Consider the following 21180-nt stretch of genomic DNA (forward strand, 5'->3'; position numbering starts at 1 on the left):
CGAGGGGCAAAATATTTCCTCTATCTGACTGATATCTTGAAAACTAACTAACCTATATACTCGAATTTTGCATGAGCTATATCTCTACATAGACAATAATTATTTAAATGATCGTTCATGCCATTCCATGGGATTCGGATGGGCATTATCGAATAATTTTACATCGGTCATATGGAGAAAATAGCAGAATAAATAAATTTGTAAACAAAATAAGTACAATAACATAAGATTTACCGTGTGAAAGTTTTATTTATAGAGTATAAAGAAATATAATTGACTCTTGTGTTGTAGTACCTTTCCTAGCTAACCGAAACTTGTATTATTTGCACATAGATGTTAAACATATCTAAATGAAAAACTTTGATAAATCATGTGGCAGGATATCTCAAGAAACATTTTATTTTGGACTTTAAATTTTGGATTAAACTTCATTTTTTCCATTAACAATAATGTGTATAATGGCGCATGTAAAATTTGACTAAGTGGCATTGAAGCCAATAACTCTGTAGGTTAACACAATTTCTCTTTTTCTGCAGGGCCATGTGAAAGTGACAAAAAGTTTTGTATGTCTCCACTGGAAATCCCTGGAATAAAATGAGCTATATATTTAGAATTTTGCAAGCAATCTCAACGAAGCCTTGTTACTCGTCACATTGAGTGGCGTACTTCTACTTTGCATTTACAAACAATAACTAACTGTTTTAGTACCTTTATAGTGGATTCGGATACCTCCACCGAGTACATCTCCTTCATCACGCTTACTGATCCTACTCTTGTTCTAGCAGCTCCTGAGTACAAACCATATTAGATGTCAACTAAGGACTGGGAGTTCATTGTTGATGGCTGCATCCACATTAGGTGAATGAATACATTCGTGGGCAGAAAGGACCAAACGATAGTGAGCTCCTAAATAGTCGCGTTTGATGTTGAGAGAAGAGAGGATTGATGCACAGAGTGGTGATGGTTCCATAATCAAAGTCTTATTGAGATCATTCCTGACCGTTCCTCTCATACCATCAAGGAAGTTGGATGTACAGCTTAGTATAGTGTTTCATACAAAATCCCCATGAAAGTAACTAGTCATATATCTCTTTTCTTGAGTATACACACTAATAATTAAAACATAAACTATACTATTTTATATATAATAATCCATTGTTATTTTTTGATTGGACGTTAGAAAAAATTATTAAAAAAATAAAATTTTATATGTATCTTACCATAGGTAAATGGTGTTATTTGGTAATATGTACATAATGTTCCATGATCATTTTTATTATTATAAGAAACCTAAATCGTACAGTAGGTGAGGGATATAATGATCACAATCCAACAATGATACAATCAGCTGATTAAAGTTCGTAAAACTAAGACTGCAGATTTTGTGCTTTACTAGCAGTAATGTCCCATAATGACACGACTTTCATTAGCACTCGATATTTTAAAAGCTAATTAGATCTCTTATTTGTCAGCCGAGTATCTTAAACTTGGTATCGTTGGATTTTTAATGAAATAGTCTAATTCAAATATAACAACAGACTCTTTTTTATCATGTATTGTTTTTAAGATATTTACAATTAGATTTTAATAAGCCACTATTTTGAAAATAAATTTCTGTATGGGTAATTATTACGTTTTCAATACATTAAATATGGCATGATTTGGTTTATATTTGATTCTGGAATAATATCTGAAATGGTTAGTAAGATAGTTCATGACCGTAGGCTATATATAACGTAGTCATACAATATTACTGAAATAAAGAAAAGGAAATTGCTTCGTACTTCAAACTGGTTCATACTAATCGAGGCTCAATTATAATTTTTGAGCTCAAATAAGAATATATGTAACATTCTTACGAATATGCAAGCGTATTTTTTTCATATGAAAAACGACGTTCTGACGAAGTTTTATTGCTATCAAGCGATTCCTTTAACACTATACTGGAATAAACAATATACAGGGTGACAATTAATTCTTAGGACGACTTTATAATTTTGAAACGACAATAGATAACACAACCAAATTTGGCATACTGTTAATGGTAATAGTAAGCTGTTTTACTGTGTCCTTGGTGATTGGATGTCACATTTGGGGGATGGCCCATCGGGGTTAAGTATAAAATCTTTAATGACAGCCTATGTTGAGTTGTACATAATTATAAAAGTCTAGTTAAACTTAAAACAATGCCGAAAACAGGACTTGTAAATGTTAGACGTCGACGGGCCGTAACACAAATGTGACATATCAAGTACCCAATAAAGTATCTTACTATTATCAGTAACGGTATGTCAAATTAGGTTGAGATGTCTTCTCGTTTAAAAGCTATAAAGTCGTCCTAAGACTTAATTGTCACCATGTATATTATTTTAAAATATAGCAATAAACAATTATATACAAGAAAGTTTAACCTGATTTTTACTTAAATGGTCGAATTTGTGTGTCTTAATGTCAGTTTGCCGGCACTACTAAGATGGGTTAACAGGTAAAGATTTTAAAGACCGTTATAAATCCAGTGTACATATTTATGTTTATTACAATCTGATAAAACTTTTTCCAATATTTCCTCCTCAGGGTGCCTTAACGTCAACAACTCGTAGATGTGCACACAGATCAAGTTTCATTGGCTGAGTGTTGGCGAAGCCTATCACTTGAGGAATAGAAATATTTAATTTACATCTGTCCCCATTATATCTCGAGAATGCACTGACCTAGAAACTTGAAATTTTGCATGAAGCTTCTTTTTTTTACATAAGCAAAATTTAGTGATGTTGCATGTCAATCCATGGGATTTGGCTCACTATTAATGACCATTGTTACATTGGACTTATGCATAACAATGACTTCAACAAAAGAAATAGGAGAATAAATAAATTTTGTAAACAAATTGAGTACAGTTATAGGATATTTAAACATATGACATTGTATTAATAAACATGTTACATGTAGCCTATCTTTCGAGTAGACTAAAATTTAATTTGATTTAATTTAATTTAATATATCTTTTCATGAAATTTAATCTGTAAAATAAACAAGAAAGAGTTATATTGTGTATGTGTATACATGAAATTTGGCTGAGCCACATTAGGCTGACACTCTTTTTCTTTTTTCCGGAGAATATAGTTTCTTTTCTATTATCGTATTTCTTATAATTAGGTATAGACTGAAATTTGGATGCAACCTAAGCGAAGTTTGATACGCGACTCATGGTGTGGTGTACCTCTACCTTGTTTCAATTTAAGGAATGTAAAGTGTGGCAATGTTGGTTAGAAACTAGAACGATTAAAAATAACCGTTTATAGTATATAACCATTACTTTTTAAAGAATATTTTAATGGCAGATAAATAATTCACTATTTCCTCATCATTAGGCAAACTCAGATGCTACCCACTACTAAGTGGATCGGAGAAGTTATAAAGACATTCAGTGCAAGTTTTTATTACTTTCAGAAGAAGAGAACCGGATGAATTTTCTCCGGTATTCAGTATAATAACTGTCAATGCAAACTTTCAGAACTTTGAACTTTGTTGAAGTTTGTAACTAGCAACTTTCTTAGAAGTGTAAAGGATTTAAAAAGTTTTGTATTGTTTTTCTTTCAGCTTTATGGAGTCGTTAGAAACATTCTGAAAACTAAGGCATTTGCAAAACTTCATAAATGTTTCAAATGTTTTAAAGACTAAAGTCTGTAAATAAGGCCTAATTTCAAAGGCAATTCTAACCTTTGAGATTCTATTTCACTGTAAATATAACTTGGTATGAACTTATATTACGTACATTTCAGAGTACTAAGAAACCCTGTTAATGCAATCTCACGTAGGAAAATCTTCAATAATATTTTGAAATATATTATAAGTACAGAAGTTTAAATATATTTATTTCAATTCAGATTCAGACAAACAGAATTAATAAAACCAAAAGTTTTAAGATTTTATTTTGGGTATAAATACTTTTTTTAACAGTTTAATAATTATTCTCTAATTTGTCTAATCTCTATATATAGATCTCTCACGAACACATCAATCACACACACACACACACACACACACACACACACACACACACACACACACACACACACACACACACACATCAGATTAGTAGTTTGATAAGTACACATCATGGTACTTATCAAATCTGTCATATTTTCTAACCAGCGGGCTCCAAAACATTCATCTTGAAACTTTAGATATAATATTATGAGACGTACCAGGTGATGTGAATATATTACTGTGACCATCCCATCTCAGGAGTGTTTATTACACCATTTATAAAGGTTAATCTATAACGTTCCAGGTATTCAATAGGATATTGCGTGCAAAGTCACGGGTATCGGCTAGTACATAAATAATTGTCAAGTGCACATAACAGTTGCGTTCACGTTTCCTCAGTATCAGTAATATTTATGATTGTGCAATCGGATACAATCTTTTTTTATTCAAACAGTTTAGTCACACCCCTTTTAACAGACTGTTTCCAAAAATAGAAAAATAGATAAAAAAGAGTTTTAACGATCCTTGAAGATGTGTAATTTGAAGCAGAATCCTAAGGTAGAATTTAGGCTTCGCATAACCAACTTTTGAGTGAGGGATGGCATAATTAAAATGATGTAATTTTTGTAAATTATATATACATAAAAATGTAATTTTTTTCGTAAAAGAATACAAAAACATGACACTCCTTGAGCTATAATTCATATACATACTGTTAAATTGTTATATTCAGCTATTTTCATTTGTGTCTAATTAAAAAATTGGCGCAAATTCCTACTTTAAATGGATTAAGCTCCTCGTGGTGTGGTCAAATAAAGGTTTTATTTATCGGAGTCCCGGACAAGTATCATAAAGGCAATGGGTTTAAAAAATGTGTTTTTTTTTTATTTAAAAAATGTTTTCCTAATCTAAAATCTATTGCTCAACCTTGAGGTCCAGCTTAGCCTAGACGTAGTTATATACATGCATTACGGTTTACAACGGCACGACCTCTCATTCCTCCACCAAGATGTAAGGCTGGAATTTATTGAATGCAGAGAAAATGCATTACTATTCGGCGGGGCAAAAATTTAAATGAAATACAATTAAATTTAAATACCTCTGAACTCTAGCGGTATCGAGTCGAATTGCTAATGCCCAGTCTACAACCTGTTGGCTGACACCGGGGCAATCTAAGCTCAATGATTCGAACTTAGCACAACATGCATTTTTTTGTTTATTTTTTGGATTCCTCTCACCCAATTATTACCAATGAAAATACTCCATACTCGTCATAATGTACCAGACCAAAAAATGTCATTTTAATCTGAACCTCCTCAATATTGTATATTATATTATGTTACATTAACGGCTCGCACCCACGCACAGGCTTCAGCCTATGTGGGTGTCAATTTCCTTGAATGTTTGTAAAGTTTATTTTGTAAATTTCTGGAAATAAATCTTTTTGAATTGAATTGAATTGATTTAGCCGACTCAATCCTAGTCAGTGAATCTCGTTTCTTCCGATTATATGTTTTATCTATGTACAGAATATTCTCTAAGAATTCTATATTCTCTAAGACCGAAGATTTGTCTCGTATCATCAGACTCATCAGATTTTTATTTTGATATTATCATAGTTTCATCAGATTTTGACAGTGGGGCATTGTAGGAATCTACATCTCTTTTCTACAAGTTTCTTAAACAAGCAATTTTATTATTTATTTTTTATTTTATTTTATTTTATTTATTTCCACGGCAATCGCCACTTTTACAATACCATTACATACATGTACATGAAATAACCAATAAACTATAAAATACAACAACAATATCGAACAATTTCAATGCAAAGACTATAATATATAACAAAGTACTACTAAAAAAAGGCGAGTAAAAACAGAAAAAAAAGGTATAGTTGAAACAGAATTATATAGTTAAAAAACAATTGAAATATATATGATAATATTGTAGTTTTACTGGGACTTCGGGTATTCAAATTGTATCGGTTGTCTAAATTTATTAAAAATAAGGAGTTACCTTATAATATCTATTTATAACAATGAATGTTTTAGGCCGGGAACTTAATATGGACTTATGCATCCCTTAGTTACAGACTTAGTTATCCCTCTTACTTTGAGCCAACAACAGTGACTTTTGCTAAAACAGAGTCAGTTTGTTTTTGCTTATTCATATTCAGTAGCCATCCTCTGCAGCAGGGTTGTGTTTATTGTATAATGACCCTACTACTATCGGGTGCACATACAGTGAAATGTACTATATAAGAACAGGATGGTCACAAATAAAAAATAGTAGTTTTTAATATTCTATTTATAATAACATTCAAAACATTATTCAATAAATTAACTATTCATTTTAATCAAAAACGTATTGCACCTACCGTGAATTGAGAACCTATGCTAAAATAAAAATTTACAATAAAAGAATAATTGTATTTACAAAATACTAGTAACAATATTGTCCAGGATCAGACAAGGGAGAAGAACTCAACACCTCGTGTCACGCAACAAGCTTCGATTAGGTCACATAAAATATTTGAAGTCAATAGATACATGTGATATTACATCACATGTTACATGTTATATAATTCTGCTCGATTTGGTTGAATTTTATGAGATCTGTTGTTTCCTCGTTGCCCTCGTGGTTACCCATACCACCAAATTAAAAATGTTCATTAAAGCTCAGCCCAAACGCATGGAGTGACATGCACTATTATCAATCCCGATATTGCCTATATAGAGAGGTAGTTTCATGCAAAATATTAAATCTATAAGTTAGATCGTTCCCGATATATATTTTGAACAGACAGACCGAAATGACATTTTGTCTCTCCCATCCAAGTAATAGGCTGCGCTGATACTCAGCCAATAAATAAAATACCGTTTTGTTGACACTCAGAACCACAATCAATTTCATTGTATTTATCCAAAAAATATATTAATACCATTGTTTAATATTTTTACGTGATAAATAATATGTTTCGAGCATTTACAATTGCTATATGTGAATAAAACTAGATATCACGCTCCTGGAACTTGTACCTGCCGTCTTCACCAGGTGTAAAATCTTTCTAGATCTGAAAAATCTACTTTAGCCAACAAGCGTCATACTTGCGGTCATTGATAGTTTACTCCGGTACAATGTGTTTCCGGTGCCGTATTAACTTTTGCTTTTCTTATCCTAATAAATAAAACCTATGCATGCGATGTCTAAAAATTCTATTTCAGTAAAATGCTTTTTACTTCCATTCTTATGTATCAAATTCAACCTTATCGCAACCTGTATGGTTGTTAGTTCTTTATGAAAATATATTTTTTTTCTATTTTAGGCAAGAAACATATATATATATATATGTTAAATTGTATAAATGGCAATAGCCTTATTTAATTTCAATAAACATTAAATCACAAAAAGTACTTGCTCCGCCGGGAGTCGAACCCGGATCTCTCACTTGCCGGGTGAATGTGCTACCATTACATCACAGAGCGCTTACTTTTTCCGATTCAATTATTTTGTATCTGGCCGTATCTGTCACATATGCGTTTAAATTATGTTAGTTTGCTTATTTAAACGCATATGTGACAGATACGGCCAGATACAAAATAATTGAATCGGAAAAAGTAAGCGCTCTGTGGTGTAATGGTAGCACATTCACCCGGCAAGTGAGAGATCCGGGTTCGACTCCCGGCGGAGCAAGTACTTTTTGTGATTTAATGTTTATTGAAATTATATATATATATATATATATATATATATATATATATATATATATTGCATACTTCTAGGAAATCTAGAAACTGAATAACAAATTATAGTACTTCTATGGGTTGTAACCCTATTTCAGCCCATATGGATGATAGATCTTTATAAAAAATCTTTGATTCGCCTGTTAAGAACATAAGCAACGTGTGTTAAATAGAATTTTTCTTAGACACTGTTAAGTTGAAAACTAAAATATAGTTTTATGGGTTCCACCCTACTTCAAACCCTTTGGATATTTTATTTCAATGGTAATGCATTCTCTTTCTATGTAGTCGTAGGGCATACTTGTGGCATATTCTAGCTTGATGAGTATTTATTAGGCGTGGGATTTGCGTATTATAAATATTGATTAGAAAAATTAGAGAATAACTAGGCTGTTTAAAATTTTATTTTAACCCCAAATCAAATCTTATATTTCTTAAAACAGGGTTTTATTAATTCTGTTTCCATGAATCTGAATTGAGAAAATATATATTAAACTTCATTACACACAATTTTTCAAAATATTATTCAAGATAAATTTTCATATATGAGAATGCATTAACAGCGTTTCTTAGACTTCTGAAATGTACGTAATGTAAGTTTTAAAGCAACTAATATTTGCAGTGGAACAGAATCTCAATAGTTATAATCTCCTTTGAAATTAGCCCTCATTTACAGACAAAAGTTTAAAACATTTACGGAATTTTACCAATGCCTTAGTTTTAAGAATTTTTAACGACTCCATAAAGCTGAAAGAAAAACAATGTAAAAGTTTGAAAATCCTTTACACTTGCAAGGAAGTTGCTAGTTACAAACTTTAACAAAGTTCAAAGTTCTGAAAGTTTACATTGACAGTTATTATACTGAATACCAGAGAAAATTCATCCAGTTCTCTTCTTCTGAAAGTAATAAAAACTTTCACGGAATGTCTTTATAACTTTTCCGATCCAGGCGGAAGTATCTGATTTTGTCTAATGATAAAGAACTAGTCAAGAATTCTTTGTGATTGAAATCTTTTAGGTTCATTTCAGTATAAATAACATTTAACACTAGTTTTCACACTAATCTGTGACAAATTTAGAGCTTATTTTATATGGACTAAAAACCAGTAATAATGAGTTACGCAGCCATCTAGTACTGAGAATATCCGCTAAATTCAACAGGGCACTAAGTAATTATTTGTGCCGCAGGCAAGTAGCATAATGTAACCTAATCAACGACGAAAAAGATTGAATATTTCAACAGTAAAACATTTGACATCCTACTTTTGACATCCCATTTCCCACCATGGATATATTATGTGTAAAACAGATAAAATATCATATTTAAGTGTTCTGTATATGTACCAGGATAGTGACCATATGACCAATAGGATAATGTGGGTTAATTTTGTCTCAGGAATGTTCACATAGGTGGCCTGTATATGTAGCTAAGTCATCAGATACTCGAATTTTATTGTAGTATTTACGTCTAAAATTCAATGTTATGCAGAAAAATGATATCCTTAATTCCTTGCTGTTATCTTAAAACCTGCATGTCTTACATCACATGATGATTTAGCACATCTTTTAACCTGATGTGAAAGCAAAGCCCAAATATACCTAGACGTGCCCTGCCTTCCCGCAATGTGCAGTAAGTTATGTTTTAGGATGTATTAGGGTTCTATAAATCCTAAAATAAAATATTAAAACTGAAACCGATGTAACACTTACTAATTGGTTATTAATTTGGATCTTACCACTGTTACCATGTGTCTGCAGCTGACGGCGCAACTGGTGTTCTTGTTGGCTGCCAGTATCGGGGGTTTCTACTACCGCCATATGACCGAGGCAGCGCACCAGCAGACCTTCGTGGGCACCCGGACCTGCATAGAGTCGCGGGTCAAGCTCGAGTGTGAGAAAGAGCAACAAGAACAACTTCTGCTGAGCGTCATACCAGCCTACATTGCCGCAGAGGTAATATCATATCTGAGTTTAGTCAAACTGGAGGAAAAGTTATAAGAAACATTTAATTTTCACAGAACCATTAAAATAGAAACTCACTTATATACGTTAAATGTCACCTACAGTGACAATATTTTATTTCGTATCTACAAATTGCAAAAGTTACATAATATTCAACAAATAGGTACGTAAAATATGTCATGAATTAAAAGTTACCTCATGGTTTACAGTAAACTTAATGGTAGTCTGAGAAAAATAAGAGACCATATTGTTGTAAAACGTTTGAAACTGATTAAAAATTAAGTCAGTGAATGATTCATTCATGGTTTTGGCCTAATATTTTTCTAACTTGTATAAAATCTCCCCCATCCATGCCTTCCATTCGGAAAGCTAGAAATTACTACGAATTTCGGGTTATCAGGAATGCTTGGTGCTGTTACATCACAGAGAATTTCTGCAGTATTACCATCGATGAGTACAACAGGGGAGACCATACGAATTACTCTTTTTAATGTCATACCAGTACTAGCTATTCATTTCCGGATCCATTTTAGTAAATATATACTAAAGTTTAAAGGAAAGTGTTTCGGAGTCTATAATATTTCCTTTCCCTTACCTATAATCTAATGTAACGAAGCTTTATAGTACTTAAGGTATTTGTGTTCAAATTAATGTTAAAAGACGATTTAACTAATGTTATCTGGGCGCTTCAACTAGTTACAACACAGACGTGTACAATTCCTATTACGTGATAAATCAGGCATGCCCAAGTTTATATTTATAATTAAGAGAGGTCCTTATAAGGATATCCTTACCTGCTGTTAGGGCTCACTGTGCTCGTGTATTATCGACTTTTGTTCCTGGGAGGAATGTACGAGCTCTCTGTACATTTAATATAATGCAACATCTATTCTTGCTTTCCCATTTCTGTTCGTTGTATTCTATATTCTTGGTCTTTAGCCCAGGGGCCAACTCAGTTTATATCAGACCAATAGACCTAATCTTCCTAACTGCGACACGGACTCAGAGCTCAAAGGTTTCCTTGGTTATTTGTTTGAAGTTTGTTTTTGCCGATGGAAGGATTGTGAAGGAAACAGGATTTTCCGGACATTTTCCATCGTTCAGTGATTACTGATTTCTTGTATCACTGAACAATGGCAAATTCCTGGAAAAAATCCTCTTTCATTGGTTCTCGAAATTACATTGCCGTATCTGTTGTAAATCTCTCACAAACGAGTTTGCTCACTGCTCTCGCTTCTTTGATCGGACTGTATCGAAGACCTGATACTATGGCACTAGCCCTATTTGTGTGATAATCCTGTCTCTCCATTTTCCGTTAGCTATTATAAACTTCCCGAGGTACAAAATTAGAGAAGCAAAGTGTTATGTGTACACTGATAAGTTATTATTCACATCATATATTTTAAAAAAAGTCTCATTAATATTTACTGTACACTTATGATCAATCCTCAAGCGACCGATTTGTTCTCAACTATACGTTATCTTTCAACTAAAACATCCAATTTTACCTGAGTTAACTATGTGCATAACAGTATTTATAGGATTGGTTTATATAAGTAGTGATATTACTTTAGTATATAAATGAAGTGTGAACAATTTTTTTATCGTTTCTCACTACTTCTATGTATTTCAGTGGGACATCTAATTTAAGTAGAGCGGGGCACTTATCGTAGTTTAATTATTATTATAAGACTTGTTTTTCTCAGTTATTAAACAAAGTTTATGCAATGTTTCAAGTCAATTGGCTATGAAGTTTCTATGCAATGCAAGGACAGCCAAACTTTCACATCGAAAATATTAGTGGGATGAGCCACAGGTGCGCGACCCATAAATACTCTGTAACGGATGTAACACATTACTAACTGTCTCTGTTGACAGTTAGCCAGAAACTCTTCATCTACGTGGATAATTAAATATAATAGCCCTAATATTTAGTCACTTTTCACGAACAAACCACTGCTAATTTATACTTAAATCCTCTCTACTACATTTTCATAATACTCTAACTCCTCTTAATTATGAAAATTTATTTCTATTAAGTTTACATGCTATTTACAAAGCAAAGGCAACTCAGTGGCCAATTGCAATATTTCTCCCTCCACTTGATTTATTTTTATTACGTCAGTGTTGTAATCCAAATTTAGTCCATATACGAAATATTATAAAGAGGTGTACTGCAGTGAGAACCCAAACGTTACATGGAATATAAAATATCACGCATAAAATTTAATTAGAACCGTAACATTTTGTACGTTTATTTGTTTCATTTTTCAACGATAACATTTTCCTCGAAGGTTTGGCTCTCGGAAATCTCAGTTAATTCTTCTATCACGAGAAAGTGATTTAAACAGTACATTGGGGTTCATCATAAAGCGTTTCGCAAAGATAGAATGTTGTAATTTTGTCAAATAATAGAAATATAAGAATACCAATGTAAAAGAATGATCACGATTGTAATATTTGGAAACATGTTTTACTCACAAAGACTACAGTTATCAGGATCACAATTCTGCTACTGTATTGCAACGGCTAATCAAATAAACAAGGAAAATCCCATACAGTTAAAAGGAAATTTAAGTGTTCTCGCGCTCAGAGTACGCTGATTTCTCTAACTTCACTAAGTTGAGTGATTCTTTTCAGGAATCGTAATTTCTCACTTAAAGAATCTCTGAGCAACCTATCGAATAGTTAAACATCCATGAAAATGTTGTTTATCTTCCAGAGTGGTGATTTGGCTCTCTCCCTTTTCTCTGCACACTTGAATTCTACCGAACACCAAGAAATTGACAAAATCCTCTAGAAGACATCAATTTTAATTTTTCGATCTCCTTTATTTATCTTTGTTAGAATATTCCAAGATTTGATCATGTGCTGAAAATTGAATGATGGAGGTCACTCAAATTCTAAAAATAGATAATCGGGCTCAGTCGGAGGAATTAGGTAGAAATTGTAACATCGAAACATTAATAGATTCTTTTTTATGTACCCAATATGTCCAAAACCGTTAAACATAATAAACGTTTAATATACAAAAGTGAATAAAAGGTTTTAAAATTTTCGTATTTTAGGTCCTTTTGAAAACAGATTACAAACACCCCAAACCAAAATGGTGTTGTACCAAGCTAGCGAACGAATTCAGCCGAGATATTTATAAGGTTTTGTACAATTTTTTGACCATATTTCACCTTTTTGTGGCTGTTTGGGACCGTCATCATTTGCACTAGCTACGTTATAGCACATAGCGCTCCTAACCCATGTTAGGCGAAGTATGAAGTATGCAAACATTTTCGGTAAGTGCAACCATGAGAACAATAATTGTTCTCAAAAAAAAAAAAACTTTAATGTAGCCTACTCGTAATCCAAATACATATTAAAACTTTTAAAAATTACAGGTGCCTGTTGGAAAAGTTAGAATTTCTTAAAATTAATACTTTAGTATAGGAAATCATGATATAATTGTAATGAAGAATGTTAGTTTTTTGTATGATTGTAAAAGTTTATTGCTGTGATAAATCAGAAACGTAAAGTAATTGACACATATCTGTATACCTTTCCAACTATATAAAGCGCTTGTGGCTCAAAAACTTTACTTTAATAAATACTCGTAGAACCAACTGTAAAGTATTTACAATTCGTAAAACTCTGTAAAAATGTATCTATTTCATTCAATTTATTTTAGATGATTTCCTCTTGTTTCAAAAATTGGGTTACATTTGAGAAGGTTAGTGGAGGTAGACATTTTTATGAGATCTGATATGGAAACAAGACTCTATACCTAACAAAAATATATACTCAGATCTATGTTTGTAACCAATGTTCAGTAAAACATGCCAAATACTATTTTTATTTTAAAATATGCTAAAACATTTATATATATATATATATATATATATATATATATATATATATATACAATATTTTTGTAAAAACACTACATTTGACTTAACACTGGTTTTAACAGGTCAAGCGCAGCATCATGTTGAAGATGGCTGATGCATGCCAAGACATGTCAAACAAACAGACGCGGTTCCACGAAATGTACGTCCAACGTCACAACAATGTCAGGTGAGTATGATACTGTATTATACTGAAATAGCTTTAATTTTCAAGATATAACAAACAAACAGACGCGGTTCCACGAAATGTACGTCCAACTTCACAACAATGTCAGGTGAGTATGATACTGTATTAAACTGAAAATGGCTATTAATTTTCAAGATATAACAAACAAACAGACGTGGTTCCACGAAATGACGTCCAACGTCACAACAATGTCAGGTGAGTATGATACTGTATTATACTGAAAATAGCTATTAATTTTCAAGATATAACAAACAAACAGACGCGGTTCCACGAAAATGTACGTCCAACGTCACAAACAATGTCAGGGTGAGTATGATACTGTATTATACTGAAAATAGCTATTAATTTTCAAGATATACCAAACAAACAGACGCGGTTCCACGAAATGTACGTCCAACGTCACAGCAATGTCAGGTTTGTATGATACTGTATTAAACTGAAAATAGCTATTAATTTTCAAGATATAACAACAAACACACGCGGTTCCTCGAAATGTACGTCCAACGTCACAGCAATGTCAGGAGAGTATGATACTGTAATTATACTGAAAAACAACTATTAATTTTCAAGATATAACAAACAAACAGACGCCGGTTTCCACGAAATGAACGTCCAACGTTACAACAATGTCAGGTGAGTATGATACTGTATTATACTGAAAATAGCTATTAATTTTCAAGATATAGCAAACAAACAGACGCGGTTCCACGAAATGTACGTCCAACGTCACAAGCAATGTCAGGTGTGTATGATACTGTATTAAACTGAAAATAGCTATTAATTTTCAAGATATAACAAACAAACACACGCGGTTCCTCGAAATGTACGTCCCAACGTCACAGCAATGTCAGGAGAGTATGATACTGTATTATACTGAAAACAACTATTAATTTTTCAAGATATAAATAAACAAACAGACGCGGTCCACGAAATGAACGTCCAACGTCACAACAATGTCAGGTGAGTATGATACTGTATTATACTGAAAATAGCTATTAATTTTCAAGATATAACAAACAAACAGACGCGGTTCCACGAAATGTACGTCCAACGTCACAACAATGTCAGGTGAGTATGATACTGTATTATACTGAAAATAGCTATTAATTTTCAAGATATACCAAACAAACAGACGCGGTTCCACGAAATGTACGTCCAACGTCACAGCAATGTCAGGTGTGTATGATACTGTATTAAACTGAAAATAGCTATTAATTTTCAAGATATAACAACAAACACACACGCGGTTCCTCGAAATGTACGTCCAACGTCACAGCAATGTCAGGAGAGTATGATACTGTATTATACTGAAAACAACTATTAATTTTTAAGATATAATAAACAAACAGACGCGGTCCACGAAATGTACGTCCAACGTCACAACAATGTCAGGTGAGTATGATACTGTATTATACTGAAAATAGCTATTAATTTTTCAAGATATAACAAACAAACAGACGCGGTTCCACGAAATGTACGTCCCAACGTCACAACAATATCAGGTGAGTATGATACTGTATTATACTGAAAATAGCTATTAATTTTCAAGATATACCAAACAAACAGACGCGGTTCCATGAAATGTACGTCCAACGTCACAAGCAATGTCAGGTGTGTATGATACTGTATTAAACTGAAAATAGCTATTAATTTTCAAGATATAACAACAACACACGCGGTTCCTCGAAATGTACGTCCAACGTCACAGCAAATGTCAGGAGAGTATGATACTGTATTATACTGAAAACAACTATTAATTTTTCAAGATATAATAAACAAACAGACGCGGTCCACGAAATGAACGTCCAACGTCACAACAATGTCAGGTGAGTATGATACTGTATTAAACTGAAAATAGCTATTAATTTTCAAGATATAAGCAAACAAAACAGACGCGGTTCCTCGAAATGTACGTCCAACGTCACAGCAATGTCAGGTGAGTATGATACTGTATTAAACTGAAAATAGCTATTAATTTTCAAGATATAACAAACAAAACAGACGCGGTTCCACGAAATGTACGTCCAACGTCACAACAATGTCAGGTGAGTATGATACTGTATTATACTGAAAATAGCTATTAATTTTCAAGATATACCAAACAAACAGACGCGGTTCCACGAAATGTAACGTCCAACGTCCACAGCAATGTCAGGTGTGTATGATACTGTATTAAACTGAAAATAGCTATTAATTTTCAAGATATAACAACAAACACACGCGGTTCCTCGAAATGTACGTCCAACGTCACAGCAATGTCAGGTGAGAGTATGATACTATATTATACTGAAAACAACTATTAATTTTCAAGATATAATAAACAAACAGACGCGGTCCACGAAATGAACGTCTAACGTCACAACAATGTCAGGTGAGTATGATACTGTATTAAACTGAAGATAGCTATTAATTTTCAAGATATAGCAAACAAACAGACGCGGTTCCTCGAAATGTACGTCCAACGTCACAGCAATGTCAGGTGAGTATGATACTGTATTAAACTGAAAATAGCTATTAATTTTCAAGATATAACAAACAACAAATAGACGCGGTTCCACGAAATGTACGTCCAACGTCACAACAATGTCAGGTGAGTATGATACTGTATTATACTGAAAATAGCTATTAATTTTCAAGATATAACAAACAAACAGACGCGGTTCCACGAAATGTACGTCCAACGTCACAACAATGTCAGGTGAGTATGATACTGTATTATACTGAAAATAGCTATTAATTTTCAAGATATAATAAACAAACAGACACGGTTCCACGAAATGAACGTCCAACGTCACAACAATGTCAGGTGAGTATGATACTGTATTATACTGAAAATAGCTATTAATTTTCAAGATATAACAAACAAACAGACGCGGTTCCACGAAATGTACGTCCAACGTCACAACAATGTCAGGTGAGTATGATACTGTATTAAACTGAAAATTAGCTATTAATTTTCAAGATATAACAAACAAACAGACACGGTTTCACAACCGGAGATCTTACTTGACCGTACTTTACGTTACTCATTCAACTCCTAAATAAATGTTCGCCGTTAATACGCTTCATCCATTAAAAGGTTTTTATGAACTTTTTGAAAATACACTACTTTGTTTATACGCCCTAAAGAACGCTACATGTACGATAAACTTCTAAGTCGTTTGTTACACCCAGACGTCTCTCATCATTAACTCAATTACTTGGAATATACTGCTTTGTTTATAGCTTTCATAACTGGCTTAGTTATACATATCAAACATCGCTAGAGGAATAATAAACGTCAGTTTGTTTGTAACATCCAGACGTCTCGTTGTGAACAAATCATTAACTCAATTTCTTGGAACTCACTGCTTTGTTTATAGCTTCCACAACTGGCTTAGTTATACATATCAAACAACGCTACAGAAATAATAAACGTCAGGTTGTTTGTAACATCCACATGTCTCGTTGTGAACAAATCATTAACCCAATTTCTTGGAACTCACTGCTTTGTTTATAGCTTCTACAACTGGCTTAGTTATACATATAAAACCACGCTACAGAAATAATAAACGTCCAGGTAGTTTGTAACGTCCAGACGTCTCTATGTGAACAAATCATTAACTCAATTTCTTGGAACTCACTGCTTTGTTTATAGCTTCCACAACTGGCTTAAAACCACGCTACAGAAATAATAAACGTCCAGGTCGTTTGTAACATCCAGACGTCTCGTTGTGAACAAATCATTAACTCAATTTCTTGGAATTCACTGCTTTGTTTATAGCTTTCACAACTGGCTTAGTTAAACATATCAACCAACGCTAGAGGAATAATAAACGGCCAGGTCGTTTGTAAAATCCAGACGTCTCGTTGTGAACAAATCATTAACTCAATTTCTTGGAACTCACTGCTTTGTTTATAGCTTCCACAACTGGCTTAGTTATACATATAAAACCACGCTACAGAAATAATAAACGTCCAGGTCGTTTTTAACATCCAGACGTCTCGTTGTGAACAAATCATTAACTCAATTTCTTGGAACTCACTGCTTTGTTTATATCTTCCACAACTGGCTTAGTTATACATATAAAACCACGCTACAGAAATAATAAACGTCCAGGTCGTTTTTAACATCCAGACGTCTCGTTGTGAACAAATCATTAACTCAATTTCTTGGAACTCACTGCTTTGTTTATAGCTTCCACAACTGGCTTAGTTATACATATAAAACCACGCTACAGAAATAATTAAACGTCCAGGTCGTTTGTAACATCCAGACGTCTCGTTGTGAACAAATCATTAACTCAATTTCTTGGAACTCACTGCTTTGTTTATAGCTTCCACAACTGGCTTAGTTATACATATAAAACCACGCTACAGAAATAATAAACGTCCAGGTCGTTTGTAACATCCAGACGTCTCGTTGTGAACAAATCATTAACTCAATTTCTTGGAACTCACTGCTTTGTTTATATCTTCCACAACTGGCTTAGTGATATAAATAAACAACGCTATAAGATTATTCGTCTACAGGATATAAACGAAGAAGTCATTTGTAACTCCAGGCGTCTCATTATGACCAAATCAGTAACTAAATTTCTTTGTATACACTGCTTTGTTTATAACTCTTTCAACCTGGTTAGTGATGCGCATCAAACAACGCTACAGGAATAATAAACGTCCAAGTCATTTTCGTTCAGCTAAATTAAACTTTGAACTTTTTAATGAAACTCTCTCGTCCTCCTTATTAAAGTCGGAAAGTAAGGGAGTAACTGAAGTCACCTCTCTGACGGTATGCAAATTGCTATCGCAAAATTGTATCAGGTCCTCTAATCACAGTGGATTTTTGTAGCGAAGGCGATCTCATTTGCAACGTTTGCATTCTATAAGAATATTCTTAACTTTAGAAAGTATCCATACCAATTTGTTATCTGATTATATTCAAACTATAGTATTTATTATATAGTTTTGTAAGTACACTGCAGTTTACGTTTTAATATTGCTTAGATTATGATTAAATACTTGATCTTTTTTGGTGTGATTTGTAGACATGTTTTAAAGATTCCTGTGTATAATTCAGCAGGCCTTACATATCAATTACCTAAAACTACGAAACTCAATTTCCTGTATCAAAATTCTAAATCAAATGATTAAAACAATGTGTATAATAAGTAGACTTTCTCAGATATTGTATGTTTTAATTTTGTGAGACTGTACCGCCAAGATATTAAGAAAAAAATTACCAAGCTCATACACTGCTATAAATAAAATGCAGAGTAAAAAAATAATTTTCAAACAATATAATTTTCGCTCTTGAATATTTCGTTTTCTACAAAGTGTGTATCATTGTATTTAATTGAAGCTATCTCTTAGAACAAAAGTAGTCAAAAATGTACATCTTTTATTAAACTCTTTTATGCATATCGGAAAGGTATAATAGTTTTAAGTAAAAGTTATGTTTCTGTATAATATTTAGTTTAGATTGGTTTTACACATAATTATAGGTTATACAGATTTTATGCATATATAAAAAATATAATTATTTTGGACTTTGATATAGCCTTTTGCTATATATTGCAAAAACAGTTAATACTATGTTAATAATTAAATCGCTTACTGTGAAATAATTGTTTTTAACTGATTTAATACTAGCAAGTCCTATATTAATTGCAAAATGTGTAGATAAATATGTGAATTAAATATTTAACCTCCTTTGTTTATATTTACTGACCCATTCAGTGTAACTTGCTTTCTATATTTGTTGTTCTTATTGTCTTATAGCATTACGTGAGTAGGTTTTTAAATACCAATGTATAAGTGTTTGTAGTAAAATTAGCACCCAATAACATATTTAGTAATGTTTGGAACCTATAATTTTACGTTTTAATTATTCTTCGTTTATTTTTTATGAAATAAATCAACGTTCTAACACTTGCTTATTTTCCAGTATTCTGTACGCAGACATTGTCAACTTCACGCCACTGTCGGAGCAGCTGAGTGCATCAGACCTAGTTAAAACCCTCAATGAACTTTTTGGTCGATTCGACCAGTTAGCTCAGGTAAGTAACACAATTTTACCTCAATTTATATTTTTTCTTTCCATTTTGGATAGATGAAATTAAACCCTCCTAAAAGCTAAATTTTAAAAATAAAAATTTGTCCTAAGTTATCAACTAGAATTGTCAATTTTGTAGTTTAATTTTGTAAAACCTTATATTGATGAATTGTTCTATCACTTAAAACCAACCGATTTCCACCATTTTTAAACGTGTAAAGGATTTTGTTAATGTTTTATTTCAAACATTTTACCAAAGGTTAGTACTATTCTCAAATTTTTCTAAACTTTATCTTAACTCGTTTTAAAGGATATATTTTTTAAATAAACAACACATACGGACAGACAGGCGGATAAGGTTTTAGAACATACCTTCACATGAACTTTTTTGCTCATTTGTACGTGTAGTACAGGATAACAAAATCCCAAAGTATTGGAACAATTTTACTGAACACTCTGTATAATGCGTGTTTTATTTATTGTTTAAAGAAGTAGTATTTTTCAAAAAAAAAATTAAAATTAAATTTCTTTAACTGTACATAATTTATTACCTTAGGACCAATATTTGATCCATCGATATGGAATAGAAACCCTTTAAAGGTAAATGGCCTTGACCAGAAAACATCTAAACATTTTTACAATTACAATTAAAGCGTCAATAGCAGTATTTTGTTATACAACTGTAATGTGTGTTGCTCATTTCATTTATTCGCCATATACTGGTTCGTGTTATTGATTTTATGATTTGATCCACCACTAGGATAACCAGTGTATGCGGATCAAGATCTTGGGGGACTGCTATTACTGCGTGTCGGGGTTACCCGTGTCACGGCCCAACCACGCCTACAACTGCGTCAACATGGGTCTACAGATGATTGAGGCTATCAGGTAATTTAGTGGTACGGATCACGCCAATCAGAGTGGTTGTAGGGAGGGTTAGCCGTCTCCCATACTACGCCATAGTGTGTAATAACATCTGTTGTAAATGTTCATCGTGTTTCTGTCGGTTTTTATAACAGTAAACTTAAACAATTAAAAAGTTTTTCTCTAACAGTTTTTAAATTGCTGGTAGTCAACTATTACGTATTTAATTACAAATACTAATAGTACGTATATTTCTAAGGCCATTGAAACTTTAATGAAACTATGGGTTAAAACGCCTTTAAACTCGTAAAAATATCAAATTTACTCAATATAATTGCCAACTAATAGTTGTTGTTGATGGAAATATAACACAAATATTGAAGTCAGATTCTTGTCCTTTTAATGAAAAAGGGTTAGAGAAGTGTAAGAAGGTTTAGGGAACAATCTATGTTGGAATGTAGGCATATTACAAGACTAGGTGTCTGAGGACCTTTGTGCCGG

The 21180-nt window shown here is 32.7% G+C and overlaps 1 protein-coding gene across 4 annotated transcripts in view; it reads left to right on the plus strand.

The window, feature by feature from the left end:
* LOC124354225 (adenylate cyclase type 2) overlaps positions 1 to 21180 on the plus strand; it is a 207819-nt gene that overhangs the window by 152456 nt on the left and 34183 nt on the right. For all 4 annotated transcript variants that reach the window (XM_046804527.1, XM_046804530.1, XM_046804528.1 and 1 more), the window contains 4 exons: positions 9495 to 9689; positions 13660 to 13763; positions 19708 to 19819; positions 20576 to 20703. In XM_046804527.1, the coding sequence (XP_046660483.1) occupies positions 9495 to 9689; positions 13660 to 13763; positions 19708 to 19819; positions 20576 to 20703 (539 nt within the window). The remainder of the gene's footprint in view (positions 1 to 9494; positions 9690 to 13659; positions 13764 to 19707; positions 19820 to 20575; positions 20704 to 21180) is intronic.

The sequence above is a fragment of the Homalodisca vitripennis genome, chromosome 2 (assembly GCF_021130785.1).
Source record: "Homalodisca vitripennis isolate AUS2020 chromosome 2, UT_GWSS_2.1, whole genome shotgun sequence".
NCBI lineage: Eukaryota > Metazoa > Arthropoda > Insecta > Hemiptera > Cicadellidae > Homalodisca > Homalodisca vitripennis.